The 26,826-nt window shown below is 36.9% G+C and overlaps 1 protein-coding gene across 2 annotated transcripts in view; it reads left to right on the plus strand.

Annotated features, from left to right (window-relative positions):
* TBC1D19 (TBC1 domain family, member 19) overlaps nucleotides 1–26,751 on the plus strand; it is a 152,747-nt gene extending 125,996 nt beyond the window's left edge. Inside the window, exons 16-22 of one of the 2 annotated variants that reach the window (XM_010839936.1) lie at nucleotides 7,513–7,545; nucleotides 9,464–9,573; nucleotides 11,648–11,739; nucleotides 19,134–19,249; nucleotides 24,193–24,263; nucleotides 25,271–25,353; nucleotides 25,907–26,751. In XM_010839936.1, the coding sequence (XP_010838238.1) occupies nucleotides 7,513–7,545; nucleotides 9,464–9,573; nucleotides 11,648–11,739; nucleotides 19,134–19,249; nucleotides 24,193–24,263; nucleotides 25,271–25,345 (497 nt within the window). In that variant the 3' untranslated portion in view covers nucleotides 25,346–25,353; nucleotides 25,907–26,751. Of the gene's footprint in view, nucleotides 1–7,512; nucleotides 7,546–9,463; nucleotides 9,574–11,647; nucleotides 11,740–19,133; nucleotides 19,250–24,192; nucleotides 24,264–25,270 lie in introns of both variants that reach the window. The other variant, XM_010839935.1, reaches the window with a different exon arrangement.
* The last annotated feature ends 75 nt before the right edge of the window (nucleotides 26,752–26,826 follow it).

Consider the following 26,826-nt stretch of genomic DNA (forward strand, 5'->3'; position numbering starts at 1 on the left):
AGTTGGACACGACTGAGCAACTTCACGTTCACTTTTCACTTTCATGAATTGGAGAAGTAAATGGCAACCCACTCCAGTGTTCTTGCCTGGAGAATCCCAGGGACGGGGGAGCCTGGTGGGCTGCGGTCTATGGGGTCGCACAGAGTCGGACACGACTGAAGAGACTTAGCAGCAGCAGCAAGTGTTCCCTTGAACTAAAGCTGGTGGCTATAGTGTCATTAAGAATATTGACCTTCAGTGTGTATCTAATCTGGTTTTCAATTTTTTGTTTTTAGAAAGCAAAAGACTAGTAGTAGTAATAGTAGTAGTGTTACTCGCTTAGTTGTATCCGACTCTTTTCGACCCCACAGATTATAGCCCACCAGTCTCCTCTGTCCGTGGGATTCTCCAGGCAGGAATACTGGAATGGATTGCCATTCCCTTCTCCAGAGGATCTTCCTGACCCAGGGATTGAATCTGGGTCTTCTGTATTGCAGGCAGATTTTTTTACCATCTGAGCTATAGGGAAGTCCTTAAAAGACCTTTAAGTTGGTAAAGAATGTTACCATTCTCATAATACAATCCTCATATATTCAGTTTTCCTTAGATCTCACAAATTTTTCTATATTTGCCCTAGACATAATTGTTAATTCTAGAGTTTGATGATATTTTGGAGACCGTTTTAGTCCCTTTTTTTGTTGTTCAGTCACTAAGTCTGGTTTGACTCTTTGTGACTCTGTGGACTGCAGCACAGCAGGCTTCCCTGTCCTTCTACTATCTCCCAAAGCTTGCTCAAACTCATGTCCATGGAGTTGGTGATGCCATCCAACCATCTCATCTTCTGTCGTCCCTTCTCCTCCTGCCCTCAGTCTTTCCCAGCATCAGGGTCTTTTCCAATGAGGTGGCTCTTTGCATCAGGTGGCCTAAGTATTGGAGCTTCAGCTTCAGCATCAGTCCTTTCAATGACATCAGGCCTTCCAATTAGTCCCTTTTAATGACAACCAATTACTGAAGCTCATGAGATTTGATGACTTTCCTAAAGTTATCCAGCTAGTTTGATAAGCCCACAATAAAATCCTCACCTCCCAACTAGAGACCAATAAATTTCCTGCCCCTTCTCTATTCATCGTTTACTTATTCATCTACCGTTCACTCATTCAGCAAGAGAGAAGGAAAAGGCAACCCACTCCAGTATTCTTGCCTGGAGAATCCCATGGACAGAGGAGCCCGGTGGGCTGCCATCTATGGGGTCGCACAGAGTCGGACACGACTGAGCGACTTAGCAGCAGCAGCAACATTCAGCAAAAGTATATTCATTATTAACCATGTTTGTGGCACCATAAAATGCATAAAAGGTGAATAAAACATATTTGCTGCCCTCTGCAACAATCTATTAACAGTTAATTATAACACAAAATACAGTGAAATTATAGTGATGGAAATATGAACAAAGTGCCATAAGAATTTTTGCAGAAGAATCAGCATTTAATTAGGATTAAGAGATTGTGGTATGTTTTTCTGAGATTATACTTATCCTTAGCAAGGTTTTGATAGACATTAAAGCAATTCATTGTACAGAATTACAAAGTTCAAAGCTATCAAAGTATGAAAATGCATGATGTGTTCTGATGATGAGTAATCTAGCATGGCTGTACCACAGCACGTACAGAATCAAGATGACAAAGGAGAGGCAGATATATCTCAGATTGCCATCATGAATGGTTAAGACCAGATCAAAGTTTTTGAATTTCACTCTGTAGACACTTAGCCTATATTATAAAGCTAGAATGTGAATTCCATAAATAGAAAAAATGTTATATTCAATTTAATTTCTCCAGAGGCTACGGAGTAGGTTTTTAAACATTGGTTAATTGGGTAAGTAGAAACTCAGCAAATAGTTGGTGTGTGGATGAATGGTCAGGGGAAAATCCTCGATGGATATAGAGGTCTTTTTCATGGTCTCATCAACATTTTAGAAGATAACCTGAACCATTACAATAGTTCGTTGGAAGGCAGAGAGTTTTGGGGAAGGGTTACCACTTTGGAGGCTCTTACAGACTATAGGTAAGAGTTCATCAGAGCCTGAACTCAGTCCTGGCAGTCGGAAGGAAGTGAACAGTTGAAAAACGGTAGAGGTAGATTCTCTAGGACTTCATATATTCATTCCACAAACACTGAATGAATACCTTTTATATTTTGGGCATTAAGCTTGCCTCTGGGGATAGAGATAAATAAGGAATAGTTTTTGTACTCAAGTGATTTATTACATTGGAAGAGAAAAACAGAAGTAATTATAGTATAAAAGAACAAAAACATCATTCGTTAAGTTCTGACTTTGCATCAAGTGTTGTGCTAGGCATGTAACATACATCCTCTTATTTAATCTTTACAGCTTCACTGGTATTGTCCTCATTTTGCAGATAAAGGAAAGTCTGTTCCTACCTTGGAGGGTTCAGGCCATGTGTACAATTGAAAAGTGAAAGTGAAAGTCACTCAGTTGTGTCTGACTCTGCGACCCATGGGCTGTACAGTCCATGGAGTTCTGCAGGCAAGAATACTGGAATGGGTAGCCTTTCCCTTCTCCAGGGGATCTTCCCAACCCAGGGATGGAACCCAGGTCTCCTGCATTGCAGGCAGATTCTTTACCAGCTGAGCCACAGGGAAGCCCAAGAATACTGGAGTGGGTAGCCTATCCCTTCTCCAGCAGATCTTCCCAACCCAAGAACTGAACCAGGGTCTCCTGCATTGCAGGTGGATTCTTTACCAACTGAGCTAACAGGGAAGCCCAGTACAATTGGAAGCCAACCTACTCTAAGTCTATATAAGTCAAGCTAATAAACTGCTAAGTAAATTCTACTTGGTTTTCTTGTCTTGAAAAATATACCTTTATAACAATTTGGGAGGTGAGTTTCAAATTCAGAATGCTTAAGACTCCTCAGAAGTTCCTAGCTTGTGGTATCTCTCACCCACTTCTTACCATGGCTCTACCCCGTACCTGGACAGACAGGTCCAAGCTCTGTTCACATACTCCACAAATGACCACCTCTCCATCCTGAGGACAGCATCCATCGGAAGAGTGGCTCCACTGAAGAGGCTGTGCAGACCCTGGACTCTGGCTAAGGGCCTTTGGGTTGGGGATATCAGTCTTGGAGTTGTGGTCCGAAAGGAGGGACATGGATTCTGGGTGAGGGGTATAGTCAGAGAAGGGCTATAACAGGCCTCTTATTCCCAAGTCCCCCTGCCTTGGTCTAAGAACAGTACTGGATAAGGAAAAAGGAGAAATAAGCAACCTAAGTATACACAGGTAGGAAGTGAAGCCAGAATTGTGCAGGGTTATCTAGGCGCACAGAGGAGAAGGGGCACCTCAATCAGTCAGGGAAATCAGCTGACACAAGAGTTCTGACTAATGAGTGATAGGGGATGGAAAGTAGGAGTCTGTCAGGGGGATCTTTCTAGAAGGAGTATTGTTTAAAATCTCTAAGGTGTTGGGCTGGGACGTGGCTGCAAGTGTAGAGGAGTAGTTACAGCCCTTTTCCTAAGGTCCAGAAGCTGAAAGGGTGGTAGTCAGTTTGGCAGGATTAGAATTGTGCTCGTAGGGAAGAAAAATGAAGCTATGTTAGACAGTGGCCGAATCCTGAAGAGTTAAGCCTTCTTTATCGTAAAGGGACAAGAAAGGAACACAGTCACATTTAGGTATAAGGGCTGAAGGAGGACTAGAAAGCAAAGCTTTCTTCCTTAAAGCCTAGGGAGACAAGGAGTTGTTTACAGAACTAGACAGGCCAGAAGGAGGCGCAGGAAACTGGGCTTTTACTGTTGAATTATGGGTTAATAAGGAGAATGCTAGTGGAAGGAAAGAGAAAACAAGTATGAGAGAGTCTTAAAGTAGCCATATTTAAGAAGTGCGTAGAAGAGAGAGCTAGCCCAAAAGACAACAAAACAAAACCAAAAACTGAGCAGCAGAAGCTTCTGAGACAAGGAGCCTGATCTGCACGGGGTCTGGTGGGCTCAATCTAGAGAAGGGACTTTCAATTGCTGCGGGGCAGGACACACAAACAGAGGAGACGTTAGCAATCAGGAGTTGGGGTGAGAGGAGTGGAAACCAGATTATAAGGAATTGGGGATACATAATGAGGAAGTGAAGTTAATTCAGATCACGTTTTTAGAATTAAGCTTGACTTCAAGAGGAGAGAGATTAAACATTTGTTTGACAGGAATGTAAGGTCCAGGAAAAAAATGGACAAGTCCTCTTTCTCCTCTTCTTGTTATTAGTGAAGGTATTTATAATGTCTTTGGCTGAAAGGTTGCAGTGAAAACAGAGACTGGAGAGAGGAGTACTTCCATAAGACCCAGCCGCCCCTTCCCTCTGCTCTTCCACTAGTAGGAGAGAGAGCCGATGCCACCACTCTCTGCCTTTGGGCCGTCCATCTCAGGAAACACCCCGGTTCATGGCAGTTACCACGTGAAGCCCAGGGCCTCCAGGTCACCCCTTCCCAGGTGACTCTCACCTCCAGAGCTTCAGTACCTCTCAAGACCGCCTCCCGCCCCCGGCCTTGTCTTCTCCACCACCCCTCTTGCCTCCATTATTCCTCTTCATGGCTTTGTCACTGTCTGACATACGTGCTCTTATTTCATCATGACTTCCCTGTCCTTGATAAAAAGTAAGCCCCAGATCTCAGAGCAGTGTCAGGCACATAGTAGAAACTCAGTACGTGTTTATTAAATGATGAACATAAAAGAGGGGGGAGGAAAATCGGTGGGACAGGATTCCAAAGCAGAGGTTGGCAAACTTTTCCTGTAAAAGGCCAATTAGTAAATATTTAAAATTTTGTTGGCCACAAACAGTCTCTACTTCTTAATACTCTTTATTGTTTTCTAAAATAATCTTTCAAAAATGTAAAATCCATTCTTAGCCCAGAGACCACACATAGACAAGCCACAGATCTGACCTTAACTTCTGTGAGAAAAAGTGAAGGAAACAGGATTAAGAACAAAGGTGAAGATGGTAGCTCTGAAAAAGGGAAAGGAGATGTCTCCCTCTAAAGACCTCCCTAAAGGGAAATGAGAAAAAAGATGAAAGGTGTGCAACACCTTTGAAGTAAAGAACAGACAAGCAAGAGAATTTATTTCAGTGGCATCAGTCTCAGCGTGGAGGGGAATGAATTCTGCAGTTGGGTGTGAAGCGCTTGAAGAGTAGGACAGTTCTGAGAGAACAGGGAAGCTAATTACATCGAGATCAGTAAGGAAAATGATAAACATGGTGGGATTCAGACAGAGTTGAACAACATGAATCTGTGTTGTGTTCTGGAAGACAAGGGGAAAATGGGAAAAGGTAGATCCTGAGAATTATATCTTATGAAGTTTGAGTGATGCTGCACAAAATTTTAAAGGTGGTTGGCCTGGCATACTAGTTCAGAATAATATTTTGTTTTCCTCATACTCTCTTTTGATAAAATTACTTCTAGAATCATCATAGAAATATGAGTTAATTTGTGAATAATAATATCAATAATTGCCTTTATTTATGAATGGCTAATCTATAGTTGTATATGCACGTGTAGTCAATCGCTTCAGTCATGTCCAACACTTTGCGACCCCATGGACTGTAGCCCACCAGGCTCCTCTGTCCATGGGAATTCTCCAGACAAAAATACTGGAGTGGGTTGCCATGCGCTTCTCCAGGGGATCTTTCTGACCTGGGAATCGAAACCTCATCTCCTGTATCTCCTGCATTGCAGGTGGATTCTTTACCCACTGAGCCAACTGGGCAGCCCAAACTGTAGTCATTATCTCTCATTTAGTCATTTATATAGTTCTAGTATTATCTCTGATATACAAGATGAGGAAATGGAGAATTAGGGGAGTTAAGGAACAAGGCACGCAATGTTCTTAAATGACAGAGCTATATAAACCCAACCAAGTCTGTCTTGACACCTGGTCTGTGCCCTTAGTGCACCTCAGTAGGGTGTTGATCAATGGATTACTGTCAGTGTGGAAGGAGGTCTCTAGTGACAAGTCCTGTCCTCTATCTCGTTCAGCATTTGTTGATGCTCTAGATTAGGACATAGTGCATTTATCAAACTCTCCAGCAATGCACACCCAGGAAGAAGAGGGAATACATTAGATAACAGGACGAGGATCCGGGATTGTCTCAAACTGGAATGGTTCACCAAAGAGGAAATGTAATAGATATAAGAATATAGCCCTTTACTTAGGTCAGAAACAACTGCACAAGTATGCTATGCTTTAGCTCTAGGCTGTGTAGGGAAGAAAAATGCTTGAAGGCTTTCGTCACATCACTTTGACTGTGGTGAACTATAATTTGTCCAGAGGAGAATAGAATAGAGAAACTATTCAGGACCACTTCACCTGGGGAACTGTTAAAGGAACTCATTAAGTTTCAGAACAACGAGAAAACACACACACACACACAGAAAACCCAGCTTGGTGGTGATGCTGTTGGGAGTGGGGGAAAGACCAGTCCGTGTCCTCCAATGTTTCTGAAAGTTTCCATAGAAGATAAGTTAGGCTAATTCTGACCTTTGTGGTCAGAACTAGGAGTAGTAAGTGGGGATTACTAGGAGCCAGAGTTTGACTCTGTATGAGAAATAACTCCCCCTAAATTAAACCTGTTCAAAATTTTAACTGGTTTCAATGGGAATTAATGTGTCCCCTATTGCTGAATGTGTTTTAGACTGAGACTGAACAATCATTTGTTAGGACTTACTCTAGATGACCTCTAAAGTCTCTGCCGACACCATGGTTTTGCCTCTGAAAATGTCAGATGAATAAAGCATTCCTGTACTGTTTTTCAAAATATTAAACTCATTTTTCTTCTGTGTTTGCAGCCTGATCTAGTACTGTGTTAGAGATATGGTGTATATATTACAGAACTTCTGTTTTGAACTTAAGCTGTCCAAGTTCTAATTTTTCACTTAGAATGTGACAAGATGTTTAGCACACCAAGTCAGGCTTCAAGTATTTCTTTTAAATGGATGTGTTCTTTTGTATAATTCTTGCCAAAGATTACACTGAATTTGTACCATATTCCTACCAATGTTTTTTCCAAATCACATCCTATGATGTAACTTTTGTTAAGTTTAAAGGGAATATATCTATACAAGAGGCACCTTGAAATGCTCACTTATCTTTTAACAAATTTAATATACAGGTTGAAGTTGTTTCAAGAAGGACTTAATCTATTGACTTTCTGAGACCATAGTTAGTTCTTAAACTTGGTTCTGTGATCTGCCTTGTTCTGTTTTTGTAACACATATATTCATAGTCTTAATTTTCAGCTTTATCAGTAGAAAGTTAACCGGATATGTATTGAAAACCTCTTGATTGCTTCTCTAAAGCTATTAAAAAGCACATCATTTCGTTGGTTACCATCACTAAGTCTTTCTGACGTTCATGAACAAAGTTGAAGCAAAAATAGCAAAGCTCTCTATTTTTGGTTTTAATCCCCTAAAGTTTACCTAAAAAATAATTCAGTGGGTATACTAATAGAAATGAAATACTTTTTTTTTTTTTTAGGTGTAATCCCTTTTCATGGATTTTCAATGTATGGTAAGTTAGGCTTTAAAATACTCACTGTTTTATTACACTTTAGAAAATTTAAACATGAACCTCACACTTTATATTGCATCACCCACACATTCAACAATGTTATTGTGAACTGTTAAACACTGGGTTTGGTATTTGTTTATATGTCCAAGTAAAATTTTGCTGAGATGATGATTGCTTGTGAAGTTAAACATACCATGAAAATGGTTCTGTGGTTTACCATTTTCTAATTCACTAGAAATTAGAAATACACACTGATATTTAGTTTTAATAGCTGTAGAAATTCCTAAACTATTTCCCATAAGTCTTTTTGAAAAATACTAGATCAGAAAACATGCAAAGGGAAGGACAACACCGAGTGAGCTCCTGATTTCTTCAGACTGGCTGGGGTGCGGAGCAGCAGTCACACTGAAGTGTGCGGGCGTCCTGAAGCACACGTGACATACACGTGTGCAGGTCTGAGCGCCCCAGCACCTTTCTGCCTCACAGGTCTTTGAATGAGGAATGCAGGAAGCGTCACAAAGATAAGCAAGAAGGAGAACGCTCTCTCCCTTAATGCCATTTAATTTTTCATTTATCTGTTTTACGTATGAACTTGTTGAAGATTCTTGTCCCAACTATTCCTCCTCCCCAACCTTTAGACTAAACAGAAATATAAAGTTTACCTTTGTAAAAAGAATCAGCAGTAAATTAACACTTTTCTTTGTAAAAAAAAAAAAACAAATCCTCGGGTGTTCAGCATCATACCATCATGGTGAATGACATAATATAAAAGTTTTAAAACCAGCATACAACGAAGAGGATTCAGAGTGTCTGGGAATTTTGCACTATGCTTCGCTTGGCTTTATTCTCTTGAGCCATCAAAATTTCATAACATAATACATGTTGTTATAGTGACGTTCCAGCATATTTCTCTTTTATAAATATGTGAGGAATTTAAAATAGAAAACCTAGCAAGGTTAAGAATATAAATTTTTACCTTTAATAATAAAATGTAAGCCCTTTAATCCTTTTATTTTAATAATCCAACTGCAGGCATTTTTCAAGTAAATAGTTTTTAAAAGGTGTACTTGAGCAATTTAGAGAACGGTTAATAATGTCAGGAAGTTTAAATTTTCTAACAGTTCTCAGAGTACAAAATACATCATTGGCTCCTGCCTGTTCACAGATGAAAGAATCATATTGTCAGGTTGGCATCTGATTTTAACATCTGACTTTCTGACATTCACCTGTGGGCTATCTGGTTGAGCTGACCCACCTGTGCTTAATTGCCACAAACAGTGCAAAAGATAATTTAATTCAAATTAATTAAGATTGTTATCACAAACACACACAAAAAATTCATTAGAGAAATAAATTCTTAGAATTGTTTTACTTAAAGCCTATGAAAACTATCTAGAAACATATTGGGATATGCCAATGTTGACCAATAGACTGTTAATCAGAATTTTAATTTTCAAATTCCATCAGTTCTAAAAACTAGCCATAAATCATCTTATGATTTTTGACATCTTTGACATCTTACCTGATGTCAAAAATTAAAAATTTTGAAAGATCCTTTGTGGGACAAAGTAAAAATGAATTGCCTGGATGTCACTTTGTTATTATTTCAATTTAAAAAGAGATTTTATGTAATTTTAAAAAGTTACTTTGAATTTTTAATACCCTTATATGGTTCCATTGTGTTATTCTACTGTTGGGATTATAAAACATTTTATAATTTACTCCCATTAAAAAAAATTTTTAATGACAGTTTTTACATGTGCATATATTCCCTTTTCAACATGAAAAAAGAATATATATGATTTTAAACTTGAATGAATATTATTACTATAAAATATTTGTCCTTTATGTTTGTGAACTTACTTTTCGATTATAGTAGTTCCGCAATGTTATCAATCAATTTTTCTTGTTCTTTCAGTTGCACCACTTTGTTTTCTATACCATGAACCTTCCAAACTGTATCAGATATTCCGTGAGATGTATGTGCGTTTTTTCTTCAGGCTTCATTCCATCTCTTCTCATCCTTCTGTAAGTTCATAAAAAATTGGATCAAACCAGACTCTGATTTGTTCTTTTTTACCTTAAGAAAAACAAATTGTCAAGCATTGCTTTCCTATGGAAAAAATGAAAGAGTAAATTGATACTTAAATAGTTTTAGTAATAATGACAAGAAAAAGTCCTTTATCACTTGCATTTAAATTATCTTTTATATGTTGAAAGAATAAGCATAGCAATGTCTGTATTGTTTTCTTTGACAAAGATGGCTACGTTTTTGAACATTGGTTTCCTCATCTCTGAAATGAGGTTAATGCTGAGTTTCTGTGGTGCTGTAAAGAAGAGTATGAAGCACTTGGGTAGTACTTGGCTCGTGGCAGGTGTTCAGTAAACAGGTGGCTGTTGTTTTTATTGTCATTATGATCATCATCATCATCTTTGTTAATGAAAATTAAACATTTATTTGTCCCTTGTTTTTCAATATCATGTTTGACTAATTATCCTTTATCAAACTAGATATTTTCTTTGTGTTTATTCAATAGATGGCTCCTTGGCCTTAACAAGAAATTCAAGGAGAAGCATATTGGGAGTTGAATATTCATATCTGTTTTATTTTGGCCCATCCTTTATCGTATCTTCCCTCCCCACTCCTACCCCTCTTAACCTGAGTAAAAACAAGTATTTATTTCATTTATACTTTTTCTGTTTTGGGGCCTGCTTTGGTCTGCTTGTCAGTAACTTGATTGACACTCCCAAAGAAACATTAAAATTGGAATGTGTCAGGGCTACCAAGTTTCCTGAAAGAGAAGATTGTCACACTGCTACTAAACTAAATAGCAGTTCATCATACTTCCTCCCCATTTTAATCCTGTGTATTCCTAGTCCACCTTCCTCTGTCTCTAGTGTTGCTCTCAAACATTGCTGATGACAGCTGGCAAGTAACGGAAATCCAGGATGTCACAGATGAGCAAATGAAGTGCTACCAAATTATCATGGGTCTCTTCTCTCTGAGATAACGATTTAGTGTCTATATTGCAATAATGTTTAATCTAGGATAACCAAAAATATATTAATAATTCTCTTTTCTAATCAGTCATACTTAGCATCAGATTTCTTACTCTCATGTTTTATTTTCACACTTTAGACTTAAAAAAAATTTTTTTTTTTTTAAATTTTAAAACTCTGGCTATTCCTTCTGTGCCTCCATGCTGACCCTAAGCTGTCCTCTTCCAGCTGACTGATTGGGACAGCCCTGCCTCTGCCCTTTCTTTATTCAGTGAAATAAAGACTTACAGGCAGTCATCTCCTTTTCTGGCTTGCAGCCAGACTGAACTGTTTAGAACCACAACAGCCTTACTTCTTTAGAAACTCAAAAAGAGGATTAGAACTTTCTTACAAAGAACAACCCTGAGGAATGCTAAACTGCAAGAAAGACTTTATTCAGAGTTGTCAAGTAATTAATGCACTTGAAAACCCATCTGCTTTGTACTCTACAATGCCCTTTAAAAAAAACTAGATTTCAGTTTTTTAAAAACCATCCTTATACTCAGTAATCAAACATTCTTGTTTGATGACTTCCTGACAGAAATTTCAAGCAGTCAATCTTTCCCTGGGGATAGTTTTCGATGAAAGAATAAAAAAAGCAGGAAATATTTTCCCTGGTGGGTGAGGCAGCTGAAAGAAAGGAGCATATGGAGGAAGAAAGTAAGGGTGTGGCTACAGCACTAGAGAAATACCTGGAAATTGGACTGCATCCAGAAAAAACTAATTTTGCTGAGCCTAAGTGATAATGTATGACTTACAGAGTAGCAGGCTTTCTAGAAAATGATGTTTTTCTTGAATTCTGAACATTACTATATGCCAGCTTATGCAGGGAGCCTCACTGTTAAAAAGTAGGCTCCTTGGCATATTTATAAGAGTGAATATCCATAAAGAGGGATAAACTTATTTTTAATGTTTTAGAGCTCATTGGTGCATTTCCTGTCTTTGGCTCTTAAACAATACTGATACTGATCATCTTTTTCTCATTTCTGTTTGAGTAATTTGATGGCAGAGTTCATTTTTAAATACTAAGCTATGCATTTCTCTTGTGACTTATTGTATCCAGGGTATTGTGTCACTCTGTCTGCTGTTTGAAACTCTTCTGCAAACTTATCTCCCCCAACTCTTTTATCATCTGCGAGAAATTGGGGCTCAACCGTGAGTATTTTTCTCTCCTAATTGAAGAATAGATTGATATCAGAAGGCTCTTTTTAATCATCAAAGATGCAGTGATTTTTTTCAGAGAAATTAACATTTTCCCCAATAAAACAATAATTGCTGCTGCTGCTGCTAAGTCGCTTCAGTCATGTCCGACTCTGTGCGACCCCATGGACTGCAGCCTACCAGGCTCCTCTGTCCATGGGATTTTCTAGGCAAGAGTACTGGAGTGGGGTGCCATTGCCTTCTCCGAGAAAGAGGTGCAGAGTAGTTGGTTTAACACAATGAGGTGCTGGCAAACTTTTAGAATCTAATACATAGGGTAAAGGAGTGACCTAATTATATGCAAGTTAAAAAGTTCAGTCTTAAAGTCTGAGAAATTGACAGAAGCAGCCTGTATGTGCAGGCCTTTCTGTCCCTGGGATTCTCCAGGCAAGAATACTGGAGTGGGTTGCCATTTCCTTCTCCAAAACAATAATTATCAAGTAGTAAATTATAACTCAACATTGTGCCAAAAATTCTTGGAAGACTTACCAAAATCCTGATAAATTCTTATTTGCTTGGATTTTTGTGCTTGGTACAAGGATCACCAGACAACTAATTCCAGTTCATACTGAAAGATGGTGACCAAACTGAGGTAAAAATCTGTGGAAACAAATACTACCTGAGAAATATGATGATACTAAAATTGTCAATTTAGGCCAGATTTATCAGAAGACAACTTTGAAAGCCAGATCAGTTAAAGTTTGCCATCTTTCACTAAGTGAAAACTAAATCAGTTATCTACTAATGGTTGTACACTGTGATTTTTCCTTGCAAAAGCTTGAATTTTTGTTTATTTATCTCAGTATGAGTTATCAGTAAATATCCCGGTACGAGTTACCAGTGAATAGGTCGGGTACCTGTGGACCTCATTATTATTGGTTCTCTTTTCTCTTTTTCAATTAACAATGTCCATGGCAACAGAAATTTCCAAATGATTTACCAGTGTTTTGTTATTGTCTTCCTCTTTGTGTACCTCATATCATTTATTGATAATACCTGACAATCTTTCTTTTATAGCCAATAAAAAATAGAATTCTGTTAATAATTATTATTATAAAACAAAATTGTGGCAGAAATATATTACACATGTATTTTTTTCTTGTGGTAAACTGACCTCATTTTTTATTATTGTGAAATGAATATTTGTATATATCTATGCTTTTCTGTAGACATTTAGTTAATTGTTATAACTAAAATCCTGATATTTTCCTAGTCTATTCATATACTTTAATCATTAAAAGGACCAAATTTATTTCAATAAATTATGGTAAACATCAAAATTCTAATGAAAGGAAAGTGTAAAAATTCAGTTGTCAGGCTAGAAATCAATTATTAAAAGACTTTCATGAATTAAAAAAAAAAAAAGACTTTCATGAATTAAAACTAATGCTATTGGAAAGTTTTAATTAGAATTTAATTTTTTTACTAGATATAGGACGTTTCAGGATATCTCCTTCTACTTGAGTACTTTGTGCATTTTATCTAAGTTATATGTATGGACATAAACTATTCATAATATTCCATAATTATTCTTAATTAGCCTTTTACTATCTTTAAAATCAGAGTGACACTGCCTGTCTCATTCCTGAGATTGATGTTTGTATCTTGTGTTTCTTGATTATTCTGGTCGGAGGCTTATTTATTTTATTCTTTGAGAAAATCAGTTTTGGTTTCATTGATTTTCTGTTTTTCTATTTTCAGTTTCATTGATCTATCCTCTTTAATTTGTTTTTTCCTTCTGGGTGCTTGTTTTTGCTTTGTTTTGCTCATCTTTCTGCTTGCTTAAGGTGAAATTTAGAGAATTGATTTCAGATATTTCTTTCCTAACATAAGCAATAGTAATGTTATAAATTTCCCTCAAAGCCCTGCTTTACCTCCACTCAACAAATTTTGACATTTTATGTTTCTACTTTCATTCAATCAAAATGTTTCTTAATTTCTCTTGTGATTTCCTGTTTGACCATAGTTTATATAAAAGTACATTGTTTAATTTCCAAATATTTGAAAAAAATGTGATATCTTTCTGTTATTGATTTCTATTTTAATTCTATTACAATTAGACAATGTGCTTCTTAAGATTTTAGTTCTTTTAAATGTTGTAGTTTGTTTTATGACCCAGAATATGAGCTACCTTGATGAATCTTTAATGTATACTTGAAAAGAATTCATTTCCCACTAGCATTGAGCAGAATGTCTATGTGTTAATAAAGTCAAGTTTTTTTTATAATGTTCAAGACGTCTCACTGTTAATTTTCTGTCTACTATTTCTATTGATTATTGAGAAAGAAGTGTTAGAGTCTCCAATTATAACTGGGAATTTGTCTTTTTGTTTCTACGTTGCTATATATATATTTATTTCATGTATTTGACACTGTTTTTAGGAGAATTGACCTGTTTATCATTATGTAATGTCTTTTCCTAGTAATAAATCTATGTCTGATACAGCCATTCCAGCTTTCTTTTTATTAAAATTCATATAGTGTATTCTTTTCTGTCCTTCTACTTTTAGTGTATTGATTATCTTTATTGTATTATCTTTAGTGTATTGATGTCTTTACTTCTTGGGCTTCCCTTGTGGCTCACCTGGTAAAGAATCTGCCTGCAATGTGGGAGACCTGGGTTTGATGTCTGGGTTGGGAAGATCCCCTGGAGAAGGGAAAGGCTACCCACTCCAGTACTATGGCCTGGAGAATTCCATGGACTACAGTCCATGGGGTAGCAAAGAGTTGGACACAACTGAACTATGTCTGATATAGCCATTCCAGCTTTCTTTTTATTAGAATTTGTATCGTGTATTCTTTTCTGTCCTACTTTTAGTATATTGATTATCAGTGTCTCTACTTTTCAGGTGGCTTTCTTATCAAAAGTATATTCAGGTCTTTCATTGTGGCAGTTTATCTTTAATTGGTGTGTTTATTCCATTTATATTTAATGTAATTGATATTGGGATAAAATAATAACAGTTGATACCATTTACTATTTTGATAGACTTTTTTGTTTGTTCCGTGTGCTCTTTATTCTTTTTTTTCCTCTTTTCCTGCCTACTTTTGAATATTTTTTATTCCATTTTTATCTCCAGTATTGAGTTATTATTTATACCTTTTAAAAAATATTTGTTGATAATGTCTGTCTTAGTTCAGTCTGGTACAACGTATTACTATAAACTGTATGGCTTGTAAACAACAGAAATTTATTTCTCACACTTCTGGAGACTGGACGTGTAAGATCAAGTTGATAGTATGGTCGAGTTCTAGAGAGGACCTTCTTATAGGTTGCAGACTGCTGACTTCTCATTGTATCCTCATGTGATGGAGAGCAAAGAGGGAAAACAAGCTGTCACATGACTTTATGAAATCACTAATCCCAATCATGAGAACCTACTTCGTCTTCAGTTCAGTTCAGTTCAGTTGCTCAGTCGTGTCCAATTCTGCGACCCCATGAATCACAGCACGCCAGGCCTCCCTGTCCATCACCGACTCCTGGAGTTCACCCAAACTCATGTCCATAGAGTCAGTGATGCCATCCAGCCATCTCATCCTCAGTTGTCCCCTTCTCCTCCTGCCCCCAATCCCTCCCAACATCAGGGTCTTTTCCAGTGAGTCAACTCTTCACATGAGGTGGCCAAAGTATTGGAGTTTCAGCTTCAGCATCATTCCTTCCAATGAACACCCAGGACTGATCTCCTTTAGGATGGACTGGCTGGATCTCCTTGCAGTCCAAGGGACTCTCAAGAGTCTTCCCCAACACCACAGTTTAAAAGCATCAATTCTTCGTCTCTCAGCTTTCTTCACAGTCCAACCCTCACATCCATACATGACTACTGGAAAAACCATAGCCTAGACTAGACGGACCTTTGCTGGCAAAGTAATGTCTCTGCTTTTGAATATGCTATCTAGGTTGGTCTAACTTTCCTTCCAAGGAGTGTCTTTTAATTTCATGGCTGCAATCACCATCTGCAGTGATTTTGGAGCCCCCAGAAATAAAGTCAGTCACTGTTTCCACCGTTTCCCCATCTATTTGCCATAAAGTGATGGGACCAGATGCCATGATCTTCGTTTTCTGAATGTTGAGCTTTAAGCCAACTTTTTCACTCTCCTCTTTCACTTTCGTCAAGAAGTTGTTTAGTTCCTCTTCACTTTCTGCCATCTAATCCTAATTAGCTTCCAAGGGCCACATCTCTTTGCTAATACTATCACATTGCAGGTAGTTTCAGTGAATTTGAGGTAGGGGTGGGGACACAAGCATTCAGGCTATGACAGTGCCTTGGGCTTCCGTGATGGCTCAGCAGGTAAAGAATTCGCCTGCAGTGCAGGAGACATGGGTGTGACTCCCGGATCAGGAATATCCCCTGGAGAAGGAAATGGCAACACACTCCAGTATTCTTGCCTGGGAAATCCGATAGCATTATCACTAAAAAAATGTACATGCCTTAATTAAAAAATACTTTATGCAGGATTTACAATATACGTCTTTAATCTATCACATTCTATTTTCAAATAAACTACAGGCCTGGAGGGCTTCACAGACAAATTCAACCAAACATTTCAGGGAGAAATAATACCAATTATTTTCTTCTCTGACTGCTATCAAGGTCTTTGTCTTTCTTTCTCAACAGTTTATGATATATCTGGACATGGATTTCTTGGGTTTATCCTGTTCAGGGTTTGTTGAACATATTGAATTTGAGGGTTATTTTTTTTGTCAAATTTAGGAAGTTTTCAACCATTATTTCTTTTTTTAGGTTTCATCTTTTTTTCCCCCAAACTTTAAACTTTTTATTTCGTATTAGGGTATATCCAGTTAACAACGTTGTGGTAGTTTCCGGTGAACAGTGAAGGGACTCAGCCATACATATACATGTGTCCATTCTCCGTCAACCATTATTTCTTCAGTTTTTTTTTCCTGTACCACTCACATTCATCTTTTCTTCTGGAACACAAATATTAAAACTTTTGGTCTTATCCCACAGGTTTCTAAAGCTCTTTTCATTTTATTTTCAATTTTTTAAATTCTGTAGTTCAGATTGGACACTTCCTATTGACTTATACTTAAATTCACTGGCTCTCTCATTGTTTATTTCCATTTTGCTGTTGGATTCATCCAGTGAGGGTTGCTTTGTTGTTGTTATCGTTTTTGTATTTTTTAGTTCTCAAATTTCTATTTGGTTTTAACAAAACTCAGAATTGTACATTAATAAAAGCAAATTCCACTGTATATAAATTATGCATCAATAAGCTTTATTTCTAAGAAACTGATTCTGTGCTAGATATACTAGCACATATATCTAGTGGGAGCGGGGAGGCATGGTATGTGGTACTGTTGGTCTAATAAGACACTATGAGAGATCCATAAAATGAAACTAGTTGAAGTTAATAATTTAGACTTAAAAGTGAAATTGTTTTGTTTGGGGCACGCTGCATGCCTGTGGGATCTTAGTTCTCAGACCAGGGATCGAACCTAGGTCCCCTTTAGTGGAAGCATGGAGTCCTACTGGCATGCCAGGGAATTAGTGAACTTTTAAAATTTAAAACATTCACTGGCCAAAAGTTTTTTTGGCATCTATAAACTAATATTCTAAAACCAACCAAGAAACTTGACTTATAATACTACTGCCTACATGTACTTTGTTATATTAGAGCAATAGTTATATAATATTGAGGAATTTCTGAAACTTGGGGGTCCTTTTTCAATCTTAGGAAAATTAATATGACATCAACAAAGGCAATCTCTGGATCCCAGTTTCTCTTTTAAGAAAAAGTACTGGTATTTATATAATATTATGACAGTTTTAACAAAGAATTTGGCTAAAACCTCTCAGGGGCAGTCAACTGATATTTAATTGCTAATAGATAGTAGAGAAATGTGAGAGAGTATTTTATCTCTTCAGGCACCAAAGCTGGGTTTGTTTCCTGATCCTAGAGATAAAATATTATTGTAACATAACCTTGTTATGAAACAGTAGGATCTCATACTTCTTAGGATTTTTTGGGTTTTTTTTTTTTTTTTTTTTTTTTCACAAAATAGAATTTAATTGAATTTTCTTGCTGATCTTTCAGAGTTCTGATGACCTCCTTTTTAAAACTAAAGGGTTGAAATCAGAAATCTATTTCTAAGTTCCCTTATAGCTTTTCTATTTTATTTTTATTTTGCTAAGTTGCTTCGGTCATGTCTGACTCTTTGCAACCCCATGGACTGTAGCCTACCAGGCTTCTCTGTCCATGGGATTCTCCAGGCAAGAATACTGCAGTGGGTTGCCATTTCCTTCTCCAGGGGATCTTCCCAACCCAGGGATCAAACCCATATCTCTTATGTCTCCTGCATTGGCAAGTGGGTTCTTTACCACTAGCACCTGGGAAACCCCTTATAGCTTTAAAACTATTTTTCCTTGTCTTTTTGTATCCTTAGTAGCCATTTGAGTGAAATCTAGGAATATAATTTATTGAATTGGAAAAATATGCAGCTATAAGTATTTATTTAAGTGTCTTGAATAAAAATTCAAATAATCTTGACTTGCCTGGAATTGTTGAAACTATAAGATCACCTCATTGATAGCTAATTAGTACATACCCTGAAAAACAAAATGTAGAAGTGAGTTTTCTAAAGAATGAACTACAACATAAAGTAGGGCTCTGAAATATAATTCTTTCTCTTAATACTTTTGAGACCACTAATTTGGGAACTCAGGGTTTCTCAGCTGAATTTTTACAGCTGTATTTAATAGAGTACTTGAGTTTTTTGAAATTTATTTTATTGAAGTATAGTTAATTTACAATGTTGTGGTAATTTCTACTGTATGGCAAAGTGATTGAGTTATACATATATATATTCTTTTTCATATTCTCTCCCATTATGGTCTATCACAGGATATTGAATACAGTTCCCTTTGCTATACAGCAAGACCTCGTTGTTTATGCATTCAGTGTATAACAGTTTGCATCTGCTAATCCTGAGCTCCAATCCATTCTTCTCCTGTTGGCCTTGGCAACCACAAGCCTATTCTCTGTATCTATGAGACTGTTTCTCTTTCGTATATAAGTTCATTTAAGATTCACATTTTAGATTCCACATATAAGTGATATCATATGGTATTTGTCTTTCTCTTTCTGACTTAATTCACTTAGTATAGTAATCTCTAATAATGTTGCTGTAAATGCCATTGTTTTATTTCTTTTTTAAGCCTGAGTAGTATTCCATTGTACATGTGTAGAGTACTTGAGTTTTAAATGACTGTGATTTTTAAAACCCACAAAGGAGTTACTGTCATTGTAACTCGTTGAGATCTTCTGATAATTGCTTTCTGATGAGAAAAAATACCACTGGTAAAATATCTTGTTTTTCTTTGTTTATAGACTTCGCATATCATTTAAATGGATGGTTCGAGCTTTCTCTGGATACTTAGCTACAGATCAACTCTTGCTTTTGTGGGACAGAATCCTAGGATACAACTCTCTGGAAATTCTTGCTGGTAAGAGTAAGTGCTTGTTTATAAAACACATGCTGTTTCTATAGTAAAGCCTTTCTTTTCTTTCTAACATTTACCATCTGTAATTGGAATTGGAATCTACAGTTGTCTGTCATTTCTAATTCATGAACATTTAGTCGATTTATCTGCCTTAGAAGACAAGGACTGATGTTCTGCAATCTAAATACGCCTGAGGAACTGCCCATCACCAGTCTGTTCCTAGTCTTTCTTCATTGCTTCCAGGAATGTCAGTTTCCCCTCACCTGTTTCTAGTCCAGCCAGGGCATTTGTTCAGTCTCAGTACCTATGAGGTTTATGCAGTGGAGTGTAGGTCTACTTCCGTTCTTCTCCTGACTCCTCTGATTATCTTGTAGTTCTGTTCTGTGCCCCTTCTCAGCTACTGCCTAAAAGCCAAACCAAGACTGAGCCTCCCTGCATAGTTGAAATCTCTTTCTGTGAGTCATACATAAAGGTTCCCCCTTTTACTTATTCTCTTAAGTCAAAAAAATTAAACATTTTTTCAGAAAGTCACAAACTCATCTCCATTTAATAATTAAGCAGTTCTTACAACAGATATACACAGAGGGCAACTGTATGATAACACAGCACAGATTTCTTACATTATTTTGCTTCTCTGCATGTAAAATAGATTCAGTTGTTTCTATCACCAGGATTATCAGGGAATTCAAATAAATTTTGCGGAGTTTTCACATGGGTGGAGAGCTGAAAAGTTGCCAGAGTGCTGGTTCCAGCCTTCTCCAGTTGTGTGATACTGAGCAAATTATTTAAGCTGTGAGAGCCTTTATTTCTTTACCCAGTGACAGCATTGTAAAGTCACCTCTCTGGCCATTTGGAAATAATGCTTAATTGAAGACCCTTTTCCTGGAAAAGATTCTCTAGGTACCATATTAACATATTTTTGAGTGTTGAGAGGTCTAGAGTAATTAGGTGGTATTTTTTAAAGGAAAGTTAAATAATAAAGTGCCATGAAGATAACTGTTGCCCCTGGTGTAATTAGAGTTATCATTTACCAAAGTTTTTAATAACTCCCAGTATCCTTCCATCTCAATTGTTTTTAAAGCCAATACAAATATGAGTTAGGAAAAAAAAAGGTCTGTCATCACCTCTTTTGGCTGAATGGCTGTGATACATACCATCTAGAGATGGAAGGAATCCTAGAGACCATCAAGTATGCTGCTGCTGCTGCTAAGTCGCTTCAGTCATGTCCGACTCTGTGCAACCCCATAGACAGCAGCCCACCAGGCTCCCCTGTCCCTGGGATTCTCCAGGCAAGAACACTGGAGTGGATTGCCATTTCCTTCTCCAATGCATGAAAGTGAAAAGTGAAAGTGAAGTCGATCAGTCGTGTCCGACTCTTAGCGACCCCACGGACTGCAGCCTACCAGGCTTCTCCGTCCATGGGATTTTCCAGGCAAGAGTACTGGAGTGGGGTGCCATTGCCTTCTCCGGACCATCAAGTATAGCTTCTTTTAAATATTTCTGGCAGGTAATACTTATCCTGTGTTTGAACATTCAGTGTTGGGTAATCCCTGTCTTTCTAAGTGGCCTATTTCACTTCTGGATAATATAACTTGTTAAAAGGTACTACTGTTGCATCGGGATCGTCATCATGTTTTTTCTATTCTCACCCCCTTCTTTCCCCAAAGTCTTCTATTTTCCAGGCTAAGTAGTCTTGTTTTTTGCTAACATTTCTTGGGTGACAGGATTTTAAGATTTTCCACCAAGTAATTCTTCTGGGTGTTCATAAATTTTGAAGAGCATTGTATTAACATGTAACTTTTTGTATCATTTCAAAAAGATATTAGAGCATGTTAAAGAAATGGGCTAAGTATTACAAAGTACTTTCTAATAATTAGGACCTTCTAAAAGTAGAATGGACTTTTTAACTGTCATCTGAAGGGTTACAAGATTTTCTATCATGAAAGAAATGTTAAACTATAAGACCTCAAAGCTATAAGACCTTAAATTCTTCCAATTTAAATTCTCCCTTTCTGTGACTTATCATGCCCTCAGCAAACTGAAGTAAAAGAGAAATGAATGTTGAGTGCTGCATTTGCTCTAAGCCAGGTACTCTGCTGCATGCTTAATACATTAATAAGTTATTGATACATAGGTAGAATGACAGTCCACACTGTTGAATCCATTCGCTTTCTCAGAGTGTCTTTTAAAAAACCAACAGGGAAGAATTGTAGAACATCTAGAAATGAAATTAGACTGATGGGAGTTCCTTCCTTGGAATTCAAATAAAGAGACATAAGGCAAATAATTGCATGTAGATGCTGGGAAAATTCCATGGACAGTGGAGCCTGGTGGGCTGCACTCCATGGGGTTGCAAAGAGTCAGACATGACTGAGCATGCATGCACACATGTATATAAATTAGTTTTGATCATTTTATACATTTTTTTCATCTGAGTATATTAGAAAAGAATATTTTGGGACCAACTTTTTTGCTCAAGTGAGTTTATATAATCTTTATAAATATTTTAGTAAATATTACTGGTTTAAACTGTGAACTTACTCGGGCCTTTTGAAGAACAGTTTAAAGCATGGGTATTTTAATGTTCATGATAGAGTTGCTTAAAATTCATGCGAACAATTTAAAAGACCAAAAGTAAGTATTTGAGTTTCTATATTTCATATAAAGCATGAATTCAGTTGAAAATATCCCAAAGTATAGAGCTTTTCTCCTTGGCAAATAAGCCTGCTCTTTGGAAGGGCTGGGCAAACCAAACATGAAGTAGACAGAAAGGAACTTCTGTGATGTGACACCAAGATAAATAAAGGTTATGAGCACACAAGCATTTTGGATGCTGAAGCTAATTAGTAACTACTCTTTTATTCTCCCTCTTATCTACCTTTGGAAAAACTATTTCCCAGCATGTGAAACTCTTTCCTGCTACAGCAAAAAATTTGACCATCCTGTCAAGCTTTCACCAACTCTATTAAATTACACACAAAAAAGGAAATAGTGACCACATCCCTTAGCATATAAAATGTCTCCATTGTCAAATATGTTTCTAGATATTAGAGAACTATAAAGAAGTTGCTTGTCCATAGAAATGGTTTTCTTGGATATTCTTATAAAAATGGAAGCTCAAGGACTTTAAAGTACTTAAATTTTCACCATTCGCAATTAAAGGGTAAATTCTTTGTTCCAGATCTCTTATATCTGTCTTTATATATTAAATAATTCCAGCTGACTTGATTTTTTAAATAAATTTATTCACTTTACCACAACCATCTTTTTTCCTCCAGAATTTTCCTAACTAGTTCTAATGCTTTTTTGACAAGCTTTGCAAAATCTATTGTCCCCTCAAAAATTACCTGTGCTTCCCAGTCACTCTGCCTCTACCTGGGGAAATTAAGAAACCTGGATCCTGACATCTACTCCCCAGGAACAGCCACCTACCACCATGTACTCCCCAGGAACAGCCACCTAGCCACCTGATCCTCCAGAGCATGGATCACCATGCACCATCCTCAGTCCATCTCTGGCAAACCATTATTTTTTAAAATTGAAGTATTGTTGATTTACAGTGTTGTGTTAATTTCTACTGTACAATGAAGTGACATGGATATACATTCTTTTTTATTCTCTTCTCCATTATGGTTTATCCCAAGGGAAAACCATTGTGAGGGTCACAGGAGAAGACAGTTAGGAAAGCACACCAAATTCCATGTCAGGGGTGAGTCATTATTGCTTACCTTCAGTCTCAGAAATTTCATCACACAGTGGTTAAACGCTTGGGCTCTGGGGCCAGAGTTGAGTTTTCTCTCTATTATTTTCTACCTGTATGATTCTGAATATGTCATCCAAACTCACAGTGCCTCAGTTTCTACATTAGTAAAATGGGGCTAACAATAGTAACAAACACAGGGTTGATACGAGAATTAACTGTTCTTATGATTATTATTTCCATACTAGAAATGTATTTTTAACAATTATTTGCATTGTCTATGCAATATACTTAGGAACCAGTCTTCCACATAATTTTAAAGATTCCTTACCATTCATTTCCTAAACTTCAAGGACTTGTTCGGTAGAGAATGCACTACCACTATGGTGATGGAAAAAATAGGAGAAGTGATGTGACCTCTGGGCAGTACCGTTTCCTTATCAGAGTTGCCAGAAGCTCTTACATGAGTCCTTCCATTGTTCATGATGACTCATTCCCTTTCGTAAGGTTTTATGGTAGATTATATAATAAGACGTAATGCATATCAGCATTACTGTCTTTTCATATGCATATGACTAATGGGAACAAAAATCTAGATGTTTTCTACTCCGTATATATTATTGACCTTCAAGATAGTCTATAATGGTTTGGTTTATTTCTTTTTTTCAAAGTTTCAACTTATCTTTTCCTATAACCAACATTAATGTAAATGTCAGGATCAATCCCCACACCCCACCCAACAGACATACCCAGTTATGACACTCTAGGAAAGTCAATAAAGTTAACATTTTTAAGGAAAGACATACTTGTTGCCGCATTTTTATATAGATACTGCCTTGATACATATGAAATATTATCTGATACATTTAAAAATTCAGTCTTCTAACTTTTCAGAAGCCTTTCCATTGCATCAGTAAGAAACACCTGCATCAAAATAAATCTTCATAAGGCAGCCATTATATCTACCATTTAAAAACTGTTATAATTGAAGCTGTAGGTACGAAAGAAACAATTTATAAAATGGCTTTTTAAAAACCACTAAAATTTTCATTTTTTCCAAAGAAAATGAAATGCCCTCAGATACTGATCTCCAGAGAAGAAAATTTCCATTCCTCACCAGACCTTAACTGAATGCAGTTGTGTTAAGCACTAGGTCTGAGTTCTCACTGTGGGTTTTGGGTATACCAGTAGATTTGTCAGGCTGATGAGTAGGCCAGCAGTTAAAATAGTGTTCATTCTTTTCCAGTCCTGGCAGCTGCTGTGTTTGCTTTCCGAGCAGTGAACCTGATGGAGGTGACATCACTGGCTGCAGCTGAAGTAAGGATAAGTTTCGCTGAGATGGGATGGAAATAGTTTCTGAGAGATTGCCAGGCTTGGGTACTTCAGTCTCCAATGCATAGGACACACATTACTCAGAGCCTAATTTTTTATCTTGAGTAATGCCTATAAGTTTTAAGCTAAGTAATATTAAATATTCAGAATTCCTTAATTACTTGAAAACAGTGTTCTTGTGAAGGGGTCATAAACAAGGTTATTATGAGAAACCATTATTATTTTTATGGGAAACAAGATACCTAGTAATTTTGATAGAAACTATTGAGGCTTGTGTTGCATTTTCTTATAATTGTTCACATCCATGTGTTATGTTCATAGAACAAAGACACACTAGTTGAAAGAATTAAAGAGCATACATTTGGTTGATACAGTAAAGATACATGGGTTTTAGTTATTTTTAGCAGTGAGTTAATTATTAAAGCTGGTTTCTTTTCAATAGTATAACTTATATCTGAAACATGGTTCAATTAAGTAGTGACTTACAATATTACTCTATTTGTTATCTCTCATAGAAATGCAATTTTATCCTTAAAATAGCTGCCTACATTCTTTGTTTAAAGGGAAGAGGATGTTTATGCATCTTGCAACTGAATAAACATTAATTCCTTCTTAAAATGATTTCCTAAAGTCAGTTACTCCTTACACTAGTATAACAAGACTAGGATTCATAATGTATGTTTATTTATAGAAGCAAGTTGAAATGTCAGACCTCTTATAAACTCATGCTACCTTGTATATTTGAAGAAGGCTCAAGGCTAAAGTCCAGGTTATTTTCTACTGAACGTTTGAGCATTTTGCACACGTTCTAACATTAAGATGTTCAGAAAAGAGAAGGAAGGTTGTAGCTTCAGATTTGGGACCAATCTGAAACACTTAGAGTGTGTTGATGTCAGAAGTGCATTGTAATGGTTTTTCTGTGTTTGTTTTAGAGGCTTCACTTTGCTGATCAGAATGCCGATACTAATCATTCCTTTCGTTTTTTGTTTCAGGCAGTTCTTGCTGACCTTTCTACTTTAAAAGTTATGCCTCTTCTTCAGATTTTTCTGTTTGCTACTGTCACCTGATCTGCAAGGTCACTGACAATACATCTAGTTTTTCCTTAGGAAGTAATCATGAACTATGCAAACTCTGCATAAAACCAAAATTAAACTTTGCATAAAGCCAATAAAGATCATGTTCCCTTCTCAGTTAAACCTAAGTAGTTTTTCACTTTTTGAAACAATAAGTCTGCACACTATGTATTGCACTGCATGCTGTTGATTTTCAAGAGAGAAGCAATAGACATAACTTCTGCTAAATCAAGCCTACTATATAGATAATCCTGACTTGTAAAAGGCATGTAACTATATATGCAATAAGAACTAAAGATATTGTAATAAACTTGAATAGGTAATGTAGCCTCTGGGATAATTCTCTTATGTCAGTTTGTAAATTTATCTCTAGATAATGAGTCATTTTGTCTTATAAATTGCTCTTCACTCAGAGCAGGGGTGGGGTAAGATGTGAGAAGACTTGACAAAGATAATGCTTTTTAGTAGGAATGAAAATGTACTTTGGTGTTTTTAACAACTTGTCTCTCATCAGAGATCTTCTAGATCTCTCTCCATTTTATTTCTCCCTTAAAGGTCTCTCCTGGAGAAGGTCAGATACAACTGTTTGCACCTGACAGTATTTTAGTCATCACTTTCTGAAAAAAAGAAAATGATGGAATGATCCCTTCGAGTTTCTCAGCTTTCCATCTCTTGGTTAGAAGACTTGACACTGCTGAGGTGTGTTGCCAAATTCTCTTACTTCGGAAGTATCCAAAGGGGACACCCAAGAACTCAACGAAGGGAATGAAAGATGAAAACCATGTGTGCTTTGGCTGAAGCTTGGTTTAACAAGATTTACGTCTAGTGCAGAGCAGCTTAGAGAGACCAGAGGTAGAGACTGAAGACATTGTGCACGGCATCAATCTTAATTTTGGTCCTATTATAAGTGGAGGGTCTTATTTTATATTACTTCTTAAAAACCTAGCATTTCTGTAATATGGAATGATAGATTGTGGGGGGAAGAAGTCCAAAAATCAATGTCTTTCAATTTTATACTCAAATTCAAAATTCTAATCATTTCAATAAAATTCTGAATCAATATATTGATAGTCTTACTAAATGCCTAGTATTGTATAAAGTTTTATCAAAATCTATTTCCCAAGTCTTTCATTTAGAGAGTATTTTTTAGGAATGTATGAGGTTCAGCACACCACCACAAGTGTGGTGGAATTTTATATAACTACTAGTTATTAATTTGAAATTCCATATAATGCTTTTATTCATCAGGTACTTGTTGACCTTTGAGGACTAAATAACGACTAGAAGAAGCAAATAACCATTTATTCAGTAATTGATCCTTAATAAGCTCCACACTTTTGGAGAAGTCAATGGCACCCCACTCCAGTACTCTTGCCTGGAAAATCCCATGGACAGAGAAGCCTGGTAGGCTGCAGTCCATGGGGTCGCTGAGGGTCAGACCCGACTGAGCGACCTCACTTACACTTTTCACTTTC

The sequence above is a fragment of the Bison bison genome, unplaced genomic scaffold (assembly GCF_000754665.1).
Source record: "Bison bison bison isolate TAMUID 2011002044 unplaced genomic scaffold, Bison_UMD1.0 scf7180017864136, whole genome shotgun sequence".
Classification (NCBI taxonomy): Eukaryota; Metazoa; Chordata; class Mammalia; order Artiodactyla; family Bovidae; genus Bison; species Bison bison.